The 25,684-nt window shown below is 39.9% G+C and overlaps 1 protein-coding gene across 2 annotated transcripts in view; it reads left to right on the top strand.

Annotated features, from left to right (window-relative positions):
• ANOS1 (anosmin 1) overlaps window positions 1-25,684 on the top strand; it is a 162,832-nt gene that overhangs the window by 18,998 nt on the left and 118,150 nt on the right. For both annotated transcript variants that reach the window (XM_038387738.2, XM_043500148.1), the window contains exon 2: window positions 10,109-10,156. In XM_038387738.2, coding sequence (XP_038243666.1) covers window positions 10,109-10,156 — 48 coding nt within the window. The remainder of the gene's footprint in view (window positions 1-10,108; window positions 10,157-25,684) is intronic.

Raw genomic sequence — 25,684 nt, 5'->3', positions numbered from 1 at the left:
AATAGATGAACATAAGCCATGTCTTGAAGATAAAATCAAAGATAGTTTTGTTGGGCCAATAGAGAGAGTGAATTCCATAGTCGAGGCAGGGCCATTCTCTGAAAATGACCTGCAACCTAGCACCAAAATTTGAATCAAGGGACAGGGCGTTAGAAGAAATTATTCCAGATGGTCTTATCTCCCATAAGATAGGTGGACTGCCTCTAAGATAGCCAGGAGCCACCATTCAGGACTTTTAAATCAAGATCAACACTTTAAATTTAATCCACAAGTGAAATAGGAACCAGTTTATGATTATTACTATAACATGTGCATCCAGATGCCTTCAGATTCAGAAACATTCCAAAATTGTAAATCTCATCAACAAATGCAAATCCCTGGGGGTGGATGTCAACCCTTCATGCCCTTAAGGTGCTTGCCCATACCTCAGGATGTAGCCTCAGCCAAATCATTCTCATCCAAGCCTCTCTCAGTGCCAGACATGAAGAAAGCAAACAGACCACACTGTCCAGGTCCAGTGAAAAGGATAGATAGATTTAAAAGTCATCAACATAGTGATAGTGCTGCAACCCAACACACCTCATTATCTGTCTTACCAGTCTCATACATGCAGGAAATTGACAAAATGGGAGAAAATGGGGAATAACACATGACTGATGTTAGTCATATTGCTTAATGGGCTACTGGAAGATGTTCAGATACTACAATGATGAGCGTGGTATAAGAATCTGAATAGAATAGAATGGGATGCGGGTTCTTGGGCAGATAAGAAGTTGCCTAACAGCAATACCTGGGACCTTCCAAAGATGGAGCCATTGTAGCATTATATAATGCTACAGGGTTGGATGATTTAAGGAAAAAGTACTGGTCTGTGGTATAAAGCGCTGCTGATAGCAAGAGCTGCAATATGTTGGAAAAAGGGAATTTGAGTTGATTTGAATTTTCTGCGTTTGAGCACAAGTTACATTGTGTGTGTGTTTGGGTGTATTAGGAAGTTTGGGTTGAGACCACTGAAAGAATATATAATACAGTTGCAGACTTGAGAGCTGGTTCAAAGAATTCCATATCCAACTCTGCATTTTTCAGAAGCCATTAAAATGCTGTGGATCATGCACAGGTCTAAACTGAAAGGTGGCTTTGAGATCTAAAACATTACAAAGCTGCCAACATCTGGAGCACAAAAGAGCTTGTTTGTTTTTCCCTTCCTTTACCTGATGCCAATAACATTTGAAATATGACTTGTCAGTAAATGATTCCTCTGTATACCAGTTACACCACTGATGACCGGGTATGTGTCAGTGGCAAATATTTCAGTCTTGTCCTGAAGGGATAGATATTTTCTTTTTATAGTACATCCTCATTTACCAGTTGCTAGACTGTCCTCAGAGCCACTGGTAAATTCTGATTTCTAGAAAGCTTTATCAGAATATGATAGAGAGAAATACTAACTTAATTCTTCCTCTGATTTCTGCCACTGAAAATCATTATTATAGAGGAATTTGGTAGCTCCCCTGTACTTCAGGCTTACATAATAGTTACCATTTTGTTTCATTGTTTTAATGGCTCATAGCTTTCTTTCACATTTTAGGTTGATTTTTTTTTCCAGAATTGCTCTCTGGTTTTATTTCCAGGATAGATGATTTTTTTTCCTGTAAGGCATCAGCAAAATGTTTCAGCTGTATTGGCATGAGAAGAGCAGGAAAAAGAGAAAAGAAACACCTTTCTAATGATCAGAAAATGACATGACCTTTTAAAAACAGCTAAGGCAATAAAATGGCGGGGTTGGGAGAAAGAGTATAACAATTGAAATTTGTCCTGGAAAAAGCCCTCAGTGAGGAAAAGCGTCTTTCAGTGTTCTGGTGAAAACTGGTTTGGAATTGACTAAGCCTTTGAGCCTTTGTAAATAGCACTTCATGCACAATACAGTTCTGGGTTTACTCTTAGAACTTTTCCAAATATTCAGAGTGAAGATGGGCTATGCTGCAGGTTCACACTCAATTCTTTGGTTCCTGAATTACCACAAATTGGTTAGGATTCATTTCCAAACGTTTCTGGGAAACTGGTAGACCTGGTTGATGGGATGCTTCTCATCCTCATCCTGTGTACTGAATGAAGCAGGGTTCCTGTGGAAAAGAAAGCCTGTGATCATATAATTAAAGCAGGCATTATAATACATATGCAAAAGAGAGCCCTATTAGTTACATGGGCTACTTTAATACTGGCATTTCCCAACTTTTGAGAGCTTTGTTTTGCAACTTTAATAATATTCTCTTAGCATAGTGTTTGTTTAGTGAAGATTATATGTGTATGTATATAGTTCCCTGAATTCATTTCTATATTTAATACAATATAGCATCAGACTCTTTTCACAGCAACCTGAGAGACAAGTGAAGCACCCTGTAGTACTGAGTAATTTTCTGTATATGCTAGTTAAACAGAGTCCATGAAAGTCATTTATATGGCCACCATGTAGTACATTGTATTTAGCATGCTAATTGATGAAGTATAATGAAATAGACCAAAGGTGAAAACTTGCTGAGGTTTACAGAGGCTTGGAATTAAATTACAAGGTTGTGCCAGTAGGCTCAGTCTTGCAATCAGTAACATGGCCAACCCAAACACATGGTAATAGAACCTTTCTGCTATACAACACTATCATGTGCTCTTACATGCCCTATATTTTATAGATAAACTGTTTTAGAAATGTTTCAAAATATTTGATCACCACTGTTTCTTGTATCCTTAGCTCCGCAAGGGCACGAGGTACTGGAACCTTAAACCTGTCATTGATCCAGGAATGAATGCTGCCCAAGCTGAGCCTCAGGCCACTGTAATTTTCAGAGGAAGATGTCGGAGTCTGGAGGAATGATGGGAAATTTCTCTTGCATGTTGATATATGTGCGGCAGATGTTAGACGTTACTCAGCTGTTTGGAGTGTTGGAAGTAGTTCTGGGAGAAATGGATTAGTGGGCAAAGTGCAGGCGAGTGCAGTACATGATAAATACATTTTATCCCAAGTATCTTTGCAATGTACTACGAGATCCATAATTAATGATATTATGCATATTATATATTGAAGTTGTACAATCAGAGAATATATTATCATGTTTTCCTTTACAAAATCAAATTAATTTGCAATATAGGTTGCACACAAATGTTGCTCTGACCTAGAACATTGCTGAACTTTTAAACATATCTAGTTAGTGGCTCAGTCAGACTTTAATGTGATTACTAATACAGTCCAAATATGACTGCTATATTTTGTGAAATGTATGTAGTTGTTTTTACTTCTGGTACAAAAAATATTTCCAGGAGGTTACATCCTGGTAGATTCTAGACGAACACTACTTTGCTAGTTTATTTGTTCAGATCCAGTAAACTCTATTGTGCACCTTGATAGAAAAGCTAAAGTGGAAGCATTATGTATCCTGAGGAAACATAGTTTACAGACAAGTGCACAGTAAGACAAATCTTGGTTGTCTTATTCATGCAAGTAGATCCATTGACTTCAGTGGGACTATGCACCTGAGTAAAGCAAGCAGGATTTGTCCCAATGCATATTAAATGCTTAAATGAGATTCCATATTCCACCTTCAAGTTATCATTATTTGCTCCTGGTTCTTTGTCTCCTTCTCCTTATTGAACTTTATTTTAAATCTAAAATTTTCTTTCATAATGTGACTGAAATTGCTGCTGAATAAAGTAAAACTTCATTGGTAGGGGACGATTTCTAGAAAGTGTCATGGAGCAGTTTGTAAAACCACAAGAAGGCAGTCATAACTCACAAGTGCTGCGGAAATCAAAAAGATTGTCTGTGCTCATTTGTTTATACAGCTTTGTTTATCTAGTAGTTTTTGTATCCATTTTTAGTAGACACTGTGGTAGAAAGAAGAAATGTAATCTTCATTAAAGGCCTAAATTAAACCATAACAATGTATGGTATATAATTTTAAGACTACTGATCTCCTGTTCATTCTTCTGTTAATGTGGTTTAGATTTTGACAGCTGTCTCTCCAGGAGATTATTAGCTATGATGGCCAATCAAGAAACACTGAAGTCTCTGGAGTTTCTGTAGCACTAGATCTTGACTTTATTTTTTTTTAAATCACTCAGAAAATATTTATCAATTTTATTTTGATGGGTCATATCTTTTTGATGTATTATGGGTTGTAGCTTTACAGATGTCACTATAAAATTGAATAAACACAGTCTGTTAGGTAAATTAAGAATAATCTTTGAAGTCATTCACAGGAATTACATAGGATCAGTAAAATGTCATGGAGAGGATATTTTACTATCATTTTCTTTCCTACCTGTCTATAAAAGTGAAACATAGATACCGGTGTTGCACTGAAATCCACAGAGTTGCATTGTTGTAAAACCAATGTAAATGATAGGGAAATTAGGCTGATACTTTCTGCACATAACAGCACTGTTCATAATTTGACATTGATTAATAATTTGGGATGTAGTTTTTCCTAAAATAGTATTGGTGGCTATTCTAGATAATTAAATTCCATATCTATTGTTAGGCTCTATGTTATCCATGGTAATTGAATTTTGGTTTGTTTTTATAGGGATGCAATTAAGTCTTCAAAACAGATCATTAGACATGTCAAAGCTTCATAATTTCTTCTGACAAGCAGTGATCCTTATAGCTTCAGTCTAATCCAGGTTTACTTTTCTGCAGCCTAGGTAATTGTGACATAGCTATGGGTTTTGTTCAGAAATATGTGTATTTCATTTTGCTATGAAGGGCTACACGGTATACAGAGTTCTCCTACTCAAAGCAATAGGTGCACTCCAAATATGTATTCCAAAATACAGACTACCATTTTGGATTTCTTCCCAGGGAATCTCAGCCCCAAATTGCCTGCAATAGACAAACAACTAATCCCCTTTTTTATTTACTTAAAGGATTCTAGAAAAAATGCCAGAAAAAGGAGGCAGTGATGATTTTATTTTACAAACCTCATTCCTGTTTGCCTAAATATCAGTAACAATCATTCCTATTTCCTTACACAAATAATACCTAAAACTAATGCTCATTATTATTTGCCCTCTCACACTACAACTTACCAGGTCACTGAACCTTGATAATTACATTTGTTATTTCTTTTGTTTATTAGACCAAATTTCAATAGGCCAAATACAGAGCCTTTACTCCATAGTTAATCAGTTGTTATTTGAGGCAAAACTCACAGTAAAAGAACAACCTATGTAGAAAAGAGAAAAGTCTGTGGGTATCAATCTGGGGAGTTCCCTAGCAGTTCTTCTGGGTTCTTCTTTGACATCCCCATGGCAGATGCCAGGGGACCAGCCCCCAAAACCATCAGATCCCTGGGATCTGAGCGTATCTTAGATGGCTCTGTATTCTGGCAGACCACCATATACAAGTCTTGTGCCTCTGTCCTGGCTCTTCCAAATGCTGCCCTGAGATTTACCCTCAAGAGGGACAAGCAAATAGAAGCGAACACAGCCTATATCACTGGGTTCAGTTAGGAGAGAGTTAGGAGTGTTCACCCACTCCCTCCTTGCCATCTCCAAATGTGCATGGCTGGATCCTACCCCCTCCCTTTCTCTCCAGTCAAAAAGTTCCTGCAGGATTAGAGTCTGTAGGGGAGGCATACCACAGAGGCAAAACTCTCTTCCTTTGCAGTGACAGACTCCCTTCCATGCACATATGTATGTGGAACGGAACATGGGGCCCTAAGCAGGACTCCAGGATATGGCCTTGTGGGTTTCGGTCTATTACATGACTTATTTAATTCAAAGTCAGCTCCTGTCATCATTTGTTTCATCCATGGCATTGTATCAACTTAAAAGATGAAGTGATTTTCACTTCCAAAGAGGAAAGTGTTATGGATCATCAACAACATGCAGCTTCTCATTGATTTTCAGCCTAGTAGTAAGTACAATCATGTTTTACTGTATTTTGCCCCACTTGACTTAAAAACCTCCTTGATTGCCCCCACATGACCTGCCCAAGAACATTTTGTGAAAATGGGAGTTTGATATGGATCAGTAGTTAGCAGATCTGTTAGGCTATGTCTACACAGCAATAAAACACACATGGTCCTTGTCAACTGACTTGGGCTTGTGAGGCTGCAAAATTATGGTGTAGATGTTCAGGCTTGGGCTGGAGCCAGAACTCTGGGACCCTGTGAGGGAGGAGGGTCCCAAAGCCCAGGCTCTAGACTCAGCTCGAACATATACACTGCCATTTTTCAGCCTCATAGCTCGAGTCCAGCGAGCCTGAGTCAGCTGACACAGGCCAGCCCAGGGTGTTTAATTGCTGTGAAGACATTCCCTTAGTGTCAAGAGAGAGTTTCTTGAACAGAGATCTTGCAGAAGCTTCTTTAATCTGGCATCCTGTGACTCCCCACAGAGAAACACTGAGAACCTCAACAAAAGGCAGGTCCACTAGTTGCTCACTGGTCATCAGTGTCCAGGAAGGATATGTGTCCTTAGTGGAGAAACTAGACACTGTACAGACAAGAACATGCCCTTACACTGGGTAGGAGGAGGATAAAGAGCTCTTCTGGGCTTGTGTTGCACTAATAAGGCACACCAGCAAGGTAGAAAAGAGGGTAAACAACAGACAGTGGGACCTGGAGGGGCCTAGGGAGCCCTGCCCTTCCCCACAAATGGTGGAGAATGTGGGCAAACTATGCCTGTTACAAAGGGTTTTTTTTAAAAAAAGCCTTAGAGAGGACAGAGTCCAGCTGCTCTGCTCAAGATGGAATCAGAATGGTGGTATAAGTGGATGGCAGAGATACCACGAGATATTAACCGACCAAGGAACTAACTTCACCTCCCAACTGATGAAGGAATTATGCTTCCTTCTGAAGGTCAGGTCCCTGAAAACCATGGTAGACCAACCATAGATTGACGGTCTAGTAGAGTGGTTTAATAACACCCTGAAGGGAAAGTTAAAACGCTTTGTCAATGACAACCCTAAGCAGTGAGACTCGCTACTTCCAGCAGTCCTTTTTGCCATTGGGGAGATCCCACAAACCTCTACAGGGCTCTTCCTATTAGAGTTGCTGTATGTCTGCCAATCGCGAGGCATCTTGGACTTGCTATAAGAAGGGTGGGAAGAGCAAGATGTGGGGGCCTTACGTATGACCCAATATATCTGAGTTTAGAGAGAAAATTAGAAACATAGGGATGTTCACCAGGGAGAATCTGAGGAATGCAGCAACCCTAAGAAGATCTACTGTGATGGGAACTTCAAGGAAGTGTTCAGGGAACTGAAAATATGACTATGCCAGGCACCCATGCTCTTCAACCCTGATTTTTCCTGGGAATTCATACTATATACAGATGCTTTGAACATCGGTCTCGGCACTGTCCTCTCACAGGACTTTGGAGGAGAAGAACATCCAGTCCTATACCTAAGTAGGAAGCTATTTCCTAGAGAAAAGTCATACTCAGTTATTGAAAAGGAGGCATTAATGATCAAATGGGCAGTAGATGCCTTCAGGTATTACTTGTTGTGTAGCTACTTCTCCCTAATCGCTGATCTGAATCCACCCTTATGCTGGATTCAGACCATGAGGGAGAAGAACCCTCTTTTAATGAGATGGTATCTTGCATTACATTCCTATAATTTCTGAGTAGAACAACAGACCACACTAACACTGATTTCTTGTCACAAGAGATCGGGGATGGAGTCAACCCCCCTGCCACTGTGAATGGCCATCCCATCTTGAGGGAAGGGGTATGTGAAGGGACACACCCTCACAATGGGTCAGAGGAGGCTAATGAGCTATCTTGAGCCTGTGATATGCTAACGAGGTGCATCTGCAAGGCTTGAACTGGAGGAGGAGGAGCCTAAAAGGGGAAACTTACCCCAGACCTGTATTAAACACGGATAGCTAACTCCTTCCCTATGCAATTTGAATCCCAGCTTCTGCAAATTACAGGAAGTTAAATGGATGCGGAGAATGCTATTCCCTGTTCAAATGGATTCATTTCCATATTCCTGAAAATGGATTGCCTGTCATTTTTGGTTAGGTAAAAAGGAATCCCCAAGACCCTGTAAGAACTTCTCATTAATTGATCTGTGCTGTGCATATAGATATACATGCAAACCCCATAACCACAGTTAATTAGTAAGTGGGAGAGTGTGGTATCAGGAGAGAGAGAGAGATTTAGGAGAAAGTGCTGTTTCACAGCCTATAATGTTTAGGCTGCAGAGATTGCTGACAGATTAATGAAAAATGCTGGGAATCAGATGCCTGTATGAGCTGCATTTGTAGTGTTGTTAACTCATGTCATCCCCTTAATGTGTTCCTTAGCAGCAGCTATGGGTCTGTCTACTCAGTAGCTCATGCAGGTGACAGGCTGTCATATGAAGGACTTATTTCTACACTTCATTTGTGGGGTTTTCACTTTTGACAGAAGAAGCTTTTGAAGAATAGGCGTTTCAATCAAAAGTGAATCAAAGGTTGCAGAAAGGAACAGACTTTCAAAAACGATAATAGAGACATAGGGATTGTCATAACAGATCAGACAAGTGGTTCATTTAGCCCAGCCTCTTATCTCTAGCAGTGTTAGGTATCAGATACTTCAAAAGAAGGTTCAAGAAACCTCATAATGGAAAATTTTGGAATAAGATGAAAACGAGGGAAGTTATTTTTGTCATGGCTTGCATCCATAGCTGACAGTTTCTAGTTGCTTTGGAGGGGTATTGTGATAATACTTGTTAAAAGTACGTCCCTGTTCCAGGCCATGGATATAAACAAGGTTCTTGAACTTTTCAGTACTTTGCATGCTTACAAATCCTCTGATCTGGCAGGGTGCCAAGAACTTTCTGTACACTGCTGGATTCCCTCTGTTTCCATTTATTATGGAGTGGAAGGCACAGAACACCTGTGCTTTGCATCTTGAAGGATCATGCCCAATGATGTTACTGGCTTGGCAACTCGATAGTGCAATGTGCATGCACACCTGTCAGAAACAATGCATCTAAATATCTTTATCTCATAAGCTTGAATTATATACTTGCAATATTTCCAGGGCAAATGGCTTTGTCATCTTTCACTTTCTAATCACTTGCATTTGCGGTTCATATGTTGTAAAATTCAGAAGTAAATTTTCAAAGGCAATCTGGCTTTATATTTACACATCAAGTACAATAGTCAGATCATGGTCCCATTAAAATCAATGGTAAAACTCCCATTGAATTAAGTGGGACCTGGATTTGACTCTATAGAGAGACAGATAATGCAAGGGAATCTAGCAGGTAAAATGTCCAAGCTAAAATTCAGGAATTCAGATACTTTGAAACATAAAGTTCTATCCAGATGGGTTTGCATTTAAAAAAAAATCACTTCTTGAACGTAGATGATATTTATATATTTGCAAAAGGAGAGGAATCAGGGTTCAGAAGTCTAGTTTCCATACTGTTCAAATAAAGCACTGAAAATTTGCTCTTTCACCTTATAAAATATAGCATTCAGTACATGTTAGTTTGTATGCAACTGACTCTGCTAAGTGATGGTTTTATGTGGCTCTGAACTTAGAATTGTTTTTTAATTGAGCACATACAAGTTTACAGTAGGAAAATGCTGAGTGACTTTGGGGGCTGTAGAGACCCCTGTCATAACTTAGATTGCCCTATGAGCTTGTCAGAATTACATCAGCCTCCCCAAGCTGCCCTGTGAGCTGGAGCACTGCCTAGAATCTCCACATTGCTGCCTGCCTGATATGCTCTGACACATTCCTTCTGTTCTCAGTTCTGTCCCTCAGCATGCCTCTACAATCAGTGCTGGGTGAAGGGGTCTTCAGAAGGCAGCCTGATGGCTGGGTTCCTCTGTGCCTATGCTGGGGGAACTTTCTCCCAGTTATAGCCAGGACTTTTAAGGGACCTTTATGCCATGCTAGGCCTTTTACCCAATGTAAAGGGGCCAAGGCAGGGATGAGGACTTCGCCCAGTAACAACTAAACAATTGTCGGGATTGTTACTCATATTGGGCTTATATTGTAACATCAGTTTCCAAACAGAATTAGAAGAGAAGTTCAGTCTAAAAACTGATGGCATAATCTGGGCAATTTTTAATGACATATTTAATATTAATATATCTTTTTTTTTCTTTTGCAGAACAATGGTTCCCTTGTTTGGTGCCAGAATCACAAACAGTGTTCAAAGGTAAGTGCTTCTATAACTACCCGGGAGCTTACACTTTGGTTTTTGGAAATGAAACTTGTCTTTGACTTTAAGAAACTTGTCTTCTGAAGGAGCTGATAAAGATTTCTTCTAAAAAAACACTCTCTATGGTAAAACATAGTCCTGTGATCTTTATAGGAAGATAAAGTACCCAGAGAGCCATATCCTCTGCTGGTGGAAATGGGAATAGGCCTATAGCAGTCAGTGGAATTATCCCAGTGTATACCGACTGAAAATCTTACCCATAATTTCTGTTTGACACAATGTTTTAGAGAAGCCAGGGAAGCAGCCAATCTTGTTAAAGTGTACGTCCAACAACTCTGAGATACTCCAACATTAGACATTTCATTCAGTTGGATGCTTAATATACAGCATAGGACTGAATTTCTTGGACAAAATTATTTCACAAATCCCAGTGGCTCTACTGTTACCCTTTCTCAAGCTGACTCTTTGATTCCAGAAGCTTAGGGGGTAAGTGAGCTGATAACCAACTGATTTTGCTGGACAAGAATTTTGCTAGGTTGCCTGGAGAGAAGCAACAAAATGCTTCAGCAGCATTAGAGGGTTAAAGTGGAACTACAGGGTCTAGTCACTGACTGCTCTTTTCATAAACACGCAATGTTAGATGCATCCATTTCCTGCCTTAGTAATTCACCTGAAAACTGTGAAGAATGGGCAATGAGGAATGGTGGAAAAAAGGCCACAGATCCTAAATCTTCATGATGATGTAGGCCTACAATAATTTAGGCATTGTATCATGTAGTGATCTATATTCACTCTTTATTCCCTGATAGATTGGCTATGGATCAAAACCCAGTAGCATTATAATGGAACAGATCACTTACTAAAGAGGTGCATTGTTTAGTTGATGTAGCTGAGTGTACTCTGTTTTATGAAATCCAGACTTTCCATATGCAAAAAGGTTTGTGCATTACTGTTTTAACGCAATCTGCTTAAAAGCTGATGCTAATATTAGCTGTAGCATATGGTGATCCTTGGTATATATTGTCTCAACATTTCCACAGTAAAAATTTTAGATCATGTAGGAGCTAATCCAGCTCCCTTTGAAGACAGTGACATTTTTCCAATTGATGACACTGGAGTATCAGTCCCTTATTGAGTATGCTATTGCATGAAAATCAAAATACACCATAGAATGATTATCAGTTTTATCAATGATAAAAAAGCTATATTTGTAAGTTACATTGCCTGCACATGAACAGTAGCATGTTGGTATCAGAAGAAAGAGTGAAAAATATTCTGCTAGCTCTTCTCAATTTCAATACTCAGCCATCCTGAATTCTCAGGGAAACAGGTTCTACTTGTTACACTGTTACAGAGAAACCTCACCGCCCATAAAAGAAGTTCATTCAGAGTATGTGATACATCATAATTAAATCACCTCCTTAAAAATATGCAGGGACTTTCACATCCTTTCAATGATCTTGATGTAGCTTTCCCTTTTTATTATTGAGGCTGATACTATATCTCTGAAAGAAACTCACTGAATGGCTTTTGTCTGCATGAAAAAAGAAGAAAACAAACAAAAATGTGGTCCAAATTCTAAAGCAGGGCAGAGGTTAAATGAACATCCATTTGAGTCAGTGCCAAGTGCATAGCAGCCATACAACATATATCTTATCTAGCATGAATTTAAGGGCAACCTTTAGATTGAATTACTGTCTTGAAGGGATGAAAGACCAAATGTTCCAAGTTAAGATTTTATTTTTTAAACTGAAAACATGGCTATTATTCACATCTTGGATTGGTGAATGCTTAGAGTGCTCATAATAGCTTGTCTTATCATTCCCTAGTAGGTAGGAGGGTAACATAAATATTTTGCATAACAATAATAGGTTTGCCATTTATAAGGAAAATAAATAAATATGTATTAGACTGTATTCTTTGTGGTTCTGAGTCCATGGGAAATATGATTTCCCAGAAGGTTTTTGCAACAGGATTTACCCCATCATATTTTGCAATTTATAATTAAATAGGTGGGTTGCATAAAAGCTGAGATTTCAAAGCAGTGCAGGGGATTTTTCCAGACATCTTCTATCCATATTCACTCCACTGCTCTGGTCATCTGAACCAAAGGGTGTAAAGTGAAGACAATTTTTTAACATTTCAGAACAAATTTTTAAAAGGGCACCACCCAATTTTCACAGTGCACCTTTAGTTTTGTTCGCACAGTCCTTACGGGCACAGTTTTGTGGGGCAAATAACTATAGGCACAAGCGATCGCAATAGATGTTACCTTTTACCTCGTTAGCAAGTGCGTTCAGATAGTTGAACATTAAAATGACATCATTGGACACCACAACTATTTGCAACTAATATATGACAAAGAAGTTTGTCAAGAAATCATGTCAATAGCACATGGCATCTCTCTGAGGTGTGGTTAATTCATTGATTTATTTTTATATTCCATTATTTAAATTAGGGAAGTTTTTTTTCATCAAATCTGTAGACAATTTTAGAGAAAAAGGAAATTGTGTAGTAAAAACAACAGATTTGAACGGCCTTGGCATGATCAGGCATGACCCTTGTGTTTTGTACTTGTGCATTCCTTACCGCCTAGATGTTTTACATCAAATATTTAACTTACAATTTCCTATTTAAAATCCATTACGTAGGATGCAAAAAATAAGAGATAGAAGAGAACAGTTAAATATTTCACTCTGTCTTCCCGTCAGTATAGTTCCCTTATCTTATGTTTTTCTAGAGTTTTCTCCATTGTAGGGACAGATCATTCTCTCCTGTGGTAAAACCTACATGTGGGAGCTTTGGGGAAGAAAATGCCCCTCCCCAAATCATTCTATCAAGTGGGGAACTTAAGTTTTCTCATTGAAAAGGCCATGGATCCCTATTTTGGCCTCTGGTTGGCCTATGATTGGCCCCCTTTCCTCTTCTGAATTCCTCCTAGTAATAGTGTGGCACAGCTGAAAATTGAGTCCATAAACTTTCTACATCATTTTGTGTACATATAGTATCTAAACAAAAATTCAGCTTATTGCCATTCTAAGGAAATATTGTGTACACCTTTAATGCTGCTGTTTTTCTTTTTAAGGAAGCTCTTTATAAGGTCAACATAGTAATTATTAAAATACAATGGAAATTCATGTTGTTTATCTCATAACTCTGAAGTTACAGAAAGATATTATATCAATATCCTCTAATACCAATGAGTGGGACATTCTTGGTGGCTTGAAAACAGGAAATGTAAATTGAATATATCTGAGAACCATTCTTTTTTTCAAAGAGATGCAAATGTAATGAACAAAAGTGATTACAGTTCTCACAGGACCAACTATAGACCAGTTATCCCAGTCTCAAATGACCATTTATTTTTTGTTATTTTAATGGAACAGGTCACAAAAGCATGACTATGAATGGCAAGATATGTACTACTGGTTTTGTATGTATGATTTCATCTAATACGATATCTTTAGTGACCTATTTCACAAGATAAAACTGAAGAGCACATTTGAAGACGCTCTCCCACTTGGATATTAATAGATGGGCAATTTAAAAACTGTTAGCACAGCACAGTATGGGGAGGAAGTGAGCAGCCCTCAGCGGTGAAAGAACAGGTTAAGGACTATTTAGAAAAGATGGACATGCACAAGTCCATGGGTCCAGATCTAATGCATCCAACGGTGCTGAGGGAGTTGGCTGATGTGATTGCAGAGTCATCTTTGAAAATTCATGGTGATCGGGAGAGGTCCAGGATGATTGGAAAAAGGCAAATATAGTGCCCATATTTAAAAAAGAGAAGAAAGAGAACCCGGGGAACTACAGTCTGGTCAGCTTCACTTCAGTCCTCAGCAAAATCATGGAGCAGGTCTTGAAGGAGTCCATGTTGATGCACTTGGAGGAGAGGAAAGTGATCAAGAACAGTCAGCATGGATTCACCAAGGTCCTGGGGCCTGGGGCTGGTTTTGTTCAACATCTTTATTAATGATCTAGATGATGGGATTAATTGCACCCTCAGCAAGTTTTCAGATGACACTAAGATGCGGGGGAGAGGTAGATATGCTGGAGGGTAGGGATAGGGTCCAGAGTCACCTAGACAAATTGGAGGATTTGGCCAAAAGAAATCTGATGAGGTTCAACAGAGGCAAGTGCAGAGTCCTGAATTTAGGAAGGAAGAATCTCACGCACTGCTACAGGCTGGGGACCGACTGGCTAAGCAGCAGTTCTGCAGAAAAGGACCTGGGGATTACAGTGGATGAGAAGCTGGATATGAGTTAACAGTGTGCCCTTGTTGCCAAGAAGTCCAATGGCATATTGGGCTGTATTAGTAGAAGCACTGCCAGTAGATTGAGGGAAGTGATTATTCCCCTCTCTTCGGCATTGGTGAGGCCTCATCTGGAGTACTGTGTCCAGTTTTGGTCCTCCCGCTACAGAAGGGATATGGACAAATTGGAGCGAGTCCAGCGGAGGGCAACGAAAATGATTAGGGGGCTGGGGTACATGACTATTGAGGAGAGGCTGAGGGAACTGGGGTTATTTAGTCTGCAGAAGAGAAGAGTGAGGGGGGATTTGATAGCAGCCTTCAACTACCTGAAGGGGGATTCCAAAGAGGCTGGAGCTAGGCTGTTCTCAATGGTGGAAGATGACAGAACAACAAGCAATGTTGCAGTGCGGGAGGTATAGGTTGGATATTAGGAAATACTATGTCACTAGGAGGGTAGTGAAGCACTGGAATGGGTTACATAGGGAGGTGGGACCTCCTTCCTTAGAGGTTTTTAAGGCCTGACTTGATAAATCTCTGGCTGGGATGATTTAGTTTGTGTTGGTCCTGCTTTGAGCAGGATTTGGATTAGATGATCTCCTGTGGATTAGATGATCTCCTGTGGTCTCTTCAAACCCTAATATTCTATGATTCTATGATAGTTTGAAGTCCATTTCTGCAGTCACAAATAGGATTGTGTCTCAGTCCCCATTTATGGAGAAGATAGAAGCATTTGCCATGTAATATGTGGATGTAGTTCAAAGTGGACCATATTTTCCATGGAAGGTCTTGATGGGGTGTTTATTTGGGACACTGGCTACCTTCTACCTAGCTCACCATTAATCTCTGGGGGGAAAACCCCTGAGTATTTGAGCTCTTGCGCTAAAACCAAAAAAGGTTCTCTGGATTGAGTTGGAATCTTGGTATATTATTTAGGTCTTTGCGTATTGGAAGATCCTTGTTCCCTAAAATATGATAGAACTCCGGAAGAATTCTGATGTCACAGTGAACTTGGGTTGGGTGGATATGCGCCAATATGGGAACACATGGTTGTGACACTGATTTTATTGTGCCCATAATAATTTGCATGAAGGTGTTAAATTGAGACTTGACAAGTGACGTGTGTGAGCTATGTGCCTGAATGGATGATTCTGCACAAGAGTAGACAAGGGCCAGTGAAGAGGCAGTAGAGCATTTGCATCAGCTCCCCAGGTTGTCCTTGTCAATTTCTGTATGAGATTTACACACATCTTTATTTTGTCTTGAATATTTTTCAAGTGCTAGTAGTATGTGAGGTTTTCATCTAATGTCAGTCCAGGATATGTCAGGGTGTGATTGCATCTTATCTGCTGGAGACAGAAATTCCTGTGTAGTTTTGGCCTTTTTCAGCTGTTTAGATAAGATGATGATATGACACTTTTAGTGAGGTTTGGTTTTAGCTGCCAATATAAGAAATATTCTTCCATGATTTTAAGATCCTCTGTTGGGATTTGCTCTGTGGTAGGTAAATCCCATGCCAGTGTGAGACAAATTTCCATAATGATTTTGGGGAAGGCTGCTGGTGAAGATATGAAACAAGATCATGCTAAGACTGATCCCTTAGTAGGTCATCATTAATAGCATATGGCCTGCTGACTGGGTCATCAAAGACAACATGAAACCTATGATTGGTCAGAATGTATCAGAAGAATGTTATTGTTTTATTGCATGGGATAATTTTGCCGGATTTCAGGAGGAGGCCGTTGCTCCATACAGCAGATAAGGGTAAGAAAGCTGCCCCTGTCTTGAGTTTTCCTTGGAATCCCATTTCAGTTCCTGGGAATCCCACTTGTTAAGGCTAATACCTGGTCAGAAACCCGCTTGTTCATTTGGTAACATTTTGACAAGCAGCCTCATTCTTGCTAGTAATATTTTCTCCATGAGCTTATATAATGTGCAGAGGAGTAATACAGGCCAGTACCATGAGGGATTGGCAATGTCAGTGACCATAGCCTTATGCCAGATCCTCAGGACAAACCCTAAGGAATGGATATCGGAGAACCATGCTGCGAGCCATTCCTGTCCCTTGGCTCTGAGGTTTTTCAGAAACTCCACGAAGACACCTTCAGGCACTGCAGCTTTCCTGGCTTTGGTGAGTGAGGGCCTTATTTACCTCCTCAACAATGTAGGGCACTGATAGAGGGGACGAGGCAGGCAGTGCAGTCTCTGCGCACTTTGCGCTTAATAGACTTGTCCCCTGGTGGGCTTGAATTCATAAGGAGCATTCAGGGTTTTGATGTTTCACTGGGTTTGCAGCCCAAAGCTGAGGCAGCAAGAGCCAAGCTTTGTGGCTGGAGTGAGTAAAGTCCAGAGCTCGATCCAGCTTTGATGGTATGCTGTATTCAGTGACTCCAATAGGGGCGTTGCAGTGTTTGGGTCACCAGACGTTTGGTATTCCTTTAATAGCCTTTCTGTTTCTGGTTTCCAGTATGGGGATTATCTTTTTCAATACTCATGACACATACTTTTCTTGCAGATCTTCAGACAAACTGGGTAAAATGATCAAAACTTTGGGCTTTGTTGGGATTACGTGTATGGTGGCCACACCGGTCGCAGCTAATCCTAGCTAGGATTGCAGGGAGTTCAGGGCCAATCAATGTAGATGATCACCAGTCAATGCTGTCTGTGGGGCAAGTTGCTAAGAATAGTTCTGGAGGCATTCTGAGGGGTTCCAAACTAGTCTTTGGTGAGGAAACAGAGCTATGTGCCCGAAACCAATCTCTGTTCCAACAGGCCGAATGAAAAGTGTCTCTGTCCTTTGCATTGGAAAGAAGGTGTGTGTCTTTGTCTGATGGCCATTCTGCAGTATCATTACTATTATAGCCCATGTTGTGTGGTGGCTATAGAAATGATCACTCATTTAGCTGGGTGATAGGCTGTTGGTAATGGGGGAGAAAGCCAGTCTGTTTTTGATGGTTTATACACCTTAACCACCATTATCTTGCCAATTCTTATTGAGATGGTGACGGTTCTGAGGTTGCTCCTGGCATCTATCAGGATGACCTGCTTGATGTATGTGGCAAGGCTGTGTTTTAGGTGATGGAGGGAGGCAACGAGATTGTAGCCGGCAATATGGCAGTGTGATTCTTGGGCATCATCTTTGACATGGGCTTCTTGCAGGGTGATATCAATCATGTCTTGAATGACGCAAGCTAGGTCGTCATTTTAAATATGCATTTTAGGACAGGAAATAAAGAGTAATATAATATTCAAATGAAATTGAAGGGGAGATTTAGATTGGCAAAATGCAATTATGCAAGTTGGATATGGCCAAAGCAAGACATATAAGTTTTGAATTACAATTAGTTTATGTAGCTGCACTATAGCTTAAAATAAACAATACGGTAACCTTGATTCTACAAATTTCAACTCATGCCCAACACTAAGGTTTATTTGTCTTTGATGTGTGGTTATAACCCTCATTAGCATTCTAAGAATTATAATCTACATTGTCCATAAATACCAAATAATTCATTTTTATCTATTCTTATGATGGCAGTGGCAAAAAAAATCTTCCTGTTTAAAAACCCATGAATTGCAATGTACAGTTGACTAGATAGAAAGAATACTTAACACTGTCAGGTCAGACATTTGTACTATTTAGTATTGGAGCAGTGGTACATCTCATCTCAGTGATTTCAGCCTTTCCAGTTCTGCCTCCCTGCATTCTGCCTGTGATAATTATAGATTACTGGGGGTAGGGGGATGGGGGATGTTTACAGTTTTAGCTCCTAGCAGTGCCTCTTTTCTCCCCCATTTTAGTACATTTTGAGACTTTCTGCCATATTTCATATATTTATTAACTACATATTTAATGTCTGCTGTTTACTCATTTTTTTTGTTGGTGGTGGTACCTGATGTTTGTATATTTTTGTCTACTGTGGTTTAGACATTGCTGGCTAAAGAAAAAAACAGGGCACTGTGTTAAAAGTTATTATATCTTTCTTAAAAAGTTTAGCAATCTTATATTTTCCCCCTCTTAGCATGACCCTCAAAGCATCATGGGGAAGACTTAAAGGCAACACCTTCTAGCTATCAGTGTTCTGTGAGTTGATTTTCATATTTCTAAAATTAGACTTCAGGGACAAAAGTTCCATGCTCAGGATCTGTTACTTGAAGTGTTGATCTCAATTGTGGATTCTGCAGTCCTTTTGTCAGCAGAATTCCCACTGACATCAGTGGAAATTTTACATACAGAGTCCCCAGTAGAAGTCTGCAGCACAGAGAGAAGGATGTTGCCCAGTTACAGTAATCACTGTATGCATGTTTTTCTTAGGCTATTCTTCTCCATCTTCACTTGTAATTCCCCAGTGTTTTTGACAGTGGAAAATAATATGCTTGATTTATTCTTTGAATAGCTGGTCTTATTTGGTAATTTCATTATGCAGATCCTCAAGAGGAAATACAGGTTGCTTAATGGGTGTGGGAGGAAAAGAGAAAATATTCTCCTCCATTTCATGACTGAAATCTTCTATGATACATGTTAACCTGTTGCCTAGAAGTGAGGCATAATTTTTCTTGCAAATGCCAGCTCTATTTATTGCACACAAATTAAGTACCCAATTCTGCCACATTTATTTATGTTGATAAGTACCTTACTCCATCTGTAGTCCCACTGAACACAAAGGGCCAGATTCGGATACCTTACTTTTGTTGCCTAGTACCCTCCTGAACAAATAGTCCTATTGAAGTAAATTGAACTATTTGTGTCATTCAGTGTGAGCCAGGTTATAAGAATCTGACCAAATGAGGCTAGTTGTGAAGGAAGAACTAGTCAACATGAATAAGGGTGACAGTGTCAGGCCTGAAGTGGCTTTATTTGCACAGAGGACAAGATTCTGCTTTAAGTTTGCTTGGAATACCTGCACTGTTTCCCCATCAGCTATCACATCAAATTTAAACTTAGAAGTGCTAAGTAACTCTACCATTCCCTCCTTATTCTCCTTTCAGGCTCCTCACATTGTTCCCTGTCACTTTTGCTCTGCCAGTACTCCTAGTTCATTTGTCTGTTGCTCACCCAATCACATCCCTGCCTTCTACTTATAAATGCTCCTTATGCACAGTATGGCCTCCTTGTGCTCATCCACATAAACCCCTATATAAACCCCGTTAACAGCCCACTTCTGCTGTGCTGCTTACAACAAATCAAATTTAATTGTATATACATCGTATATAATTTGCCTTTTACTGTTCCCCTTCCCCTAACCTCTGTCTACATGTCTGTTCTTAGATTGTGAGGTCCTCAAAGCAGAGACCAACTTTGTCATGTGTTTGGAAAGTGCTGAACATTTAATGGTGGATGTTCCCATACATTAAAACAAACAAACAAACAAACAAACAAACCCTAATAATAAATGACACCAGTGCAAATCAAGAGTGACTCACAGAAATGGTGAAGTGTTGCAGATTTATACTGGTTTAATGGAAAGCAGAATTTTCCCTGATGAGCATCTTCTACAACAGGGGAAGACCATTTCAAAAGGATCCTTTAAGTACAGGTCATTTTTGTTACAGATCCTTCTGCAAGTTTCAAAATTCGTGAGCAGTTGAAGTTCAAAAGACCAGCGGGCTGAATTTAGTACTGTGTGTGCAGTGGCATTTACAAGGAGTGGAAATAAATGGGAATCATCATAATGCACCGTGAATCTCAATCTGACTTTCTTGTTCACTACAGCCAAGGCTCAGACAGTAGCCCTTGATTGACTGATCCAACTGTGAAGCTGAAAGGCCATTTTGAGTTTTCAGAATAGAGAGGATGTGTGAAAGACGAGATAAATAAGTTTACAAATGCAGCAGCAAAATAAACATTCTGTCTCAAAAGAGAAGGCTGATTTCTCTTTAGAATAACACACACTCCTGAATTCTCTCTGTAAGCACTTGTTCCAGGCTTCCAACAGAGTTCTTGCCAGAAATAATGCAGGTGGAAAGATGAGTTAATGGTTATACAGTTAGAGCTTTGACGCACTCTTCCATCTGTCAAAGCCCACTGACATGAAATCTCACTGTTTTAATTTGTGCCTCCAGCATCCAATTCAGCCTGAAATGCTGTCAGTGATTTGCCCTGCCCACAGTACTGCCATTCTTATGGTAAGCGTTCTGTGCACTCATGCTGGGAGACTTTTATCAGACATATTAGTGTGCATTTGAAGGATCATTAGCCTGCAGTAGCGGGAACATTCCAGGTTTCTTAGCCTGGAAACTCATCTCTCTCCTGGAAAGTATGCTGAGCCACTGTTATGTGCACTATAAACTTACAGCACAGATGTGTTGCTTTGTAAGATTTAAGAGAAATAGTGTGTATTCATGGGGTAAATCTATCATGATTTAAGTAGCACCCATAAGAAGTAGAGATAATGTGCATTTGATATTAGGCTTTTAAAAGATGTGTGTGTGTGTGGGGGGGGGAATTAGGAAGAAAGTGTGAACATTTCTGCTTTTGCTTTCCTAAACAAGGAGTTTTCTTTCATCTGGTGAAAGATTAGGAAAAGTCTTTCAGTATAGTCAGAGTTGATGGCATTTGAGTGGACTATGATATGGAAAATATATGAAGTAATCCTGACCACATGAAAAAATCTGGAGGTAGATGCATTATATAGCAATTACGTCCTGACAGATGTAATGGATTTATCCACAATAATGTAGATAGGGCTGGTAGAGCATTAATTTTTTGAAGATTAGAGCTAAATTGGTTAAAAGAAATAGGTTGATTGAAGTTTCCAGGTGGTTTTGATTTGCAAATAACCAAAAGTTTTGTTTTTTAGCTTTTGTTTCCATGCCGACATTAGTATATAATGGTGCAGTGATGCCAACCATCAAGACAGCAATAGAACAAAGAAGTTACTGCTTCAGTGAACTCTTGAAAAGAAGGCTTAAATGTGGGTTATATTTACAGTTGATCACTCTATTAGATTTGTAAATGTCAATATTTCTGGTATCAAAAAGCAAAGATTGGCAAGAATGGCTGGATTAGGAACATGGAAACTGCCATATTGGATCAGACCAGTGGTCCTTCTAATCTAGTATCCTGTTTCTATCAGGGGCCAGTTCTAGACTCTTCAGAGGCAAATATGGGAAACCCTGCAGTTTGGGAAAAATCTGTCACCAGGAAAAATTTCTTCCTAAACCTCATTAAACAGAGTTTGGTTTAAGCCTGAGGCATGCATGCTTATATCCCTTCCCAACTCCTGGTTTTGAATTTTTTTAAAATCCTTAATACTATAACTCGGTGTGTTCCTTTTATGATTATAAATGCCTAAATTAAAATACTTCTCAATTTTAAGCACAGAATACACTTTGGAGAGACAGGTATTTTCCCTTGGGAATTACACTAAATTGTCTTATTAAATAATTTGTATCTACTGTGTGACAATTGATTATAGTCGAGTCAGTTACATATAATGCCCCTTGCACTTATTTAACATTTTTCTTCCTGTAAATGGCTAATGCCTATGGAGAAAAAGAAAAAGCCTTTATATGAGTGAGTAAGAATCACATTGAGGGCTTGCCCCCTCCCAGATTTACTGATTCAGACTTCTGCAGAGTTTCTCATGGGACTGGATCAGCCTGTATAGAGAAATGGCTTGGATCCCCATCAGATCTGCTCTCTTCCTCGACATTTGTATCAGTTCCACTTGTTAATGAAGGGGAGTGAGTTTGATTACTGTGTTGTTCTAATTTTGCACAGTTGAATTGCTGAACTTGGCCTGCCAAAGATGAATTAAACCTCTTTCCCAAGGAAAGGACACAGTGTTGTCATTAGCAGCTGAATTATTCCACTGTATGGCTTCAAGTAGAATGAGGAACTTTGCTTAGGAAACATTTGAATCTTGCCTTATATAACCAACTTTATCTGCATGTCCCTGATCAGTGGAAAAAATGTGTGCAAAGTAAAAAAAAAAGCCCCCCCCTGCTCCCCCCCAAAAAGATACTTATTAAGTCTGGCATTCTGAAACACTAAATGGTTCTTTAACTTAGCTTTGTCTGCTTCAGTGAACATTGTGTTCAGAATCCAGGATATTCACACTGCAGACCCTGAGCAAGCCCTTTCTTTAGAGCTATTTGGGCACAAAAATAATCCCTTCCTAGAACCTTTTGAAAAAACAACTGAACTATGTAAACTAATCAACTGTAAATCTTTGCCATCTAGAAAGCAGTTGATTAAGTAGCATCTAACAGTAGCCCAATCATCAGTGAAGAGAGTTGATCAGATGCTTTCAAGACAGACAGTGTCTCTGAGACCTAAGGCAAATTAGCAATAAATCTGCTTCAAAGTAAATAACAAATTAATCACTTTAAATCTTTAGACAATCTTACCAGGTCTCTGATTATACAGGTCTCTCTAATTTAGTATGTAGTACTCATTTTTCAATACATTTTTGCTCCATAATTGGAAAAAATGAAAAAAGTGAGCTGTCCTTTGGACTTCACTTTTCCAACAATATTTTTAGTTCAGCAAACTCAGTTAACACTGATGTGAATATTAATAACTCCATTGAAGTCAGTAAAACTATCCTACAGTTACATCTTTGCAATTCAGATCAGAGTCTTGCATTTATCTTATTAAACTTAGGGGTATGTTTTAAACTAAATAATCACTTGATCCAAAATAGGATAGAGTATTCTGGTTGAAGTGCCTGATCCTGCTTTCCTTTTTTAGAAAAGAACTGTAGGATTAGGTTGCACATATCCACCTTTAAGCAGGGATGAAAGTAAGTCGAGCGACTTACTGGTATGCTAGAACCTAGGGCAGAAGGGGCGGGGCTGAGGGGGTCAGAGCCAGCCTCAGCCCACCCTGTAAGGTAAGTGGTCCCCCCTCCTTTTTCTCCTCCCCCCCTCCACCGGGGTAGCAGCCAGCAGCCCAGGGCTCCGGGGGCTATTTAGAAGGCCCAGGGCTCCCCTGCTTCTACTGTCCTGGTCCTTTAATTATCCACTGGAGCCCTGGGGAAGTGGCGGGGCTCCAGCAGCTATTTAAAGGACAGGGGTGGCAGAGGCAGCTGGAGCCCTGGCCCTTTAAATAGCCCCCGGAGCCCCCAATACCACAGGGCTCTGGGGGCTATTTAAAGGACCTGGGGCTCCAGTCACTGCTGGGAGCCCCAGGCCCTTTAAATTGCTCCCTGGGGAAGCTGGGCTGCCCCAGTTTGGTGCACCGGCTCTTGTCTTGACCTTGTTTGTAATAGTTTAGTAAAGCATGTTGAAGCCATTGTATAGGGACAGAACATGAAATACATACCTGCCTGTATCTCAGCTTTGGCTTTCATGGATGTTTTTCCTGAATAAAAGCCCACTGACTTCAAGGTAGGATTGTGTTTTTTAGCGAGCTTCAGGTGGTTCACCACAGAAGTTCTCTTTTACCACAGTAATAGTTGAGGTATAAAAACCTGGAGAGATTAAATATTATTATTGTGCAAAGAGCAAGCACAGTGTCTTTAGGACTTCTCAGGCACACAGAGGACTGGGGCCACAGCTTATGAGAGTGAAGTTGCGCTCCCCACTCCAGCTAACCAGCACAGCTGGCTGATGTAGGTGTCTGGGGACAGTTGCCCAATAGCGTCTCTCTCCTTTTTCAGGTTCCTAGTTCAACTAACCCTACTCTGTCCTTGTGCTCAACTGAGTGTGGAAACTGTGATTCTGCTCAATTCTGGGGGCAAAGAACAGGGACATTCCTTGTCCCTCCCCCTACACACCTGCACAGTTTTGAAGCAAAGTCCATCTCTAAGTAAGAAATGCAGGATTTTGTCCATAATGACTATTACCACATTAATTTAGTAAGGCATTAAAGAGTTAACTTCATTTGCATATACATAAGTAATTTAAGTAGCTCACTGAGCACCAGCACAAAAAGAGATGATTCTGAGAGATGCACCATCAAAGGCCCATATCACACCATTGATTCTAAGCAGATCTGCTGATTGGGCTTCATGGAAGAGTTCTGCTTAAAATCAGCAGCATGATATAGACCAAGGTTATTAGTTCTGAAAGCTGATCTTCCTTAACAGTTCTTCCTCACTAAGATTCTCACCACATGCATTACGAACAGGCATTTTTTGTTCTTAATCTAATCATAAGATTTTACCTATCGCAGCAGCCTGAGGAGCTTAAACCTACAGAGGCAGGAAAAAGGTAGCCACTGGATAATCTCCCTGCAGTGTATAAGTAACCAAAAATGGATCATAAAGACTTAGATATGGAGCTAAAGCAATAACAAGAGAACACTTTAGGTCCGTTTTTCCACTGTCTTCCGCATTGCATAGCCATTTAAACTTGTGCAAAATGGATGTGAAATGCTATCCCTGAATTCCGAATGAAAGTTCTGATTTGCTATTGCACTAGGTCCACTTTGCACAGAGTAAATTATCACATAAGGTGCAATTCAGTGGAGAATCTGACCCATTGACATTTATTGGATTTTTATATATGTATTTATTTAGTGTTTAGACAAAATACATTGCTTTTTGGACATTCTCAACATATGGAATCTTCAGTTCTCAGAGGGACTGGCAAGATCCACCTAAAAGAAAACAAGTGACAGCTACCTGATATCTATATATCAATACTGCTACACCACTGGTGCCTCTGATCATAAATGAGATTAGCCACTTAACTATCATGTTACTTACATATGCTTAGGGCTGAACATATTGCCACACTTGGGGCTGGGAAGAAAAGAGACGACTAAGGGGGGATATGATAGAGGTCTATGAAATCATGACTGCTGTGGAGAAAGTAAATATGGAAGTGTTATTTACTCCTTCTCATAACACAAGAACTAGGGGTCACCAAATGAAACTAATAGGCAGCAGGTTTAAAACAAACCAAAGGAAGTATTTTTTCACACAGTCAACCTATGGAACTCCTTGCTAGAGGATGTTGTGAACCCAAGAGTATAACAGGGTTCAAAAAAGAACTAGATAATTCATGGAGGATAGGTCTATCAATGGCTATTATCCAGCATAGACAAGGATGGTGTCCCTAGCCTCTGTTTGCTGGAAGCTGGGAGTGGGCAACAGGGATGGATCACTTGATGATTACCTGTTCTGTTCATTCCCTCAGGGAAACCTGGCATTGGCCACATTTGGAAGACAGGGTACTGGGCTAGATGGACCTTTGGTCTGACCCAATATGGCCGTTCTTATGTTCTTAAGAAATTTTCCCGGCAAGCGTATTGCCAGGAGTCTGAAGGGGTTAAACACGGATCATTCGTGATGATCAGATGAAACAGATCATAGTATACAGAC

This window comes from Dermochelys coriacea, chromosome 1 (assembly GCF_009764565.3).
Source record: "Dermochelys coriacea isolate rDerCor1 chromosome 1, rDerCor1.pri.v4, whole genome shotgun sequence".
Lineage (NCBI taxonomy): Eukaryota > Metazoa > Chordata > Testudines > Dermochelyidae > Dermochelys > Dermochelys coriacea.
This window is presented reverse-complemented; position numbering and strand designations above follow the sequence as displayed.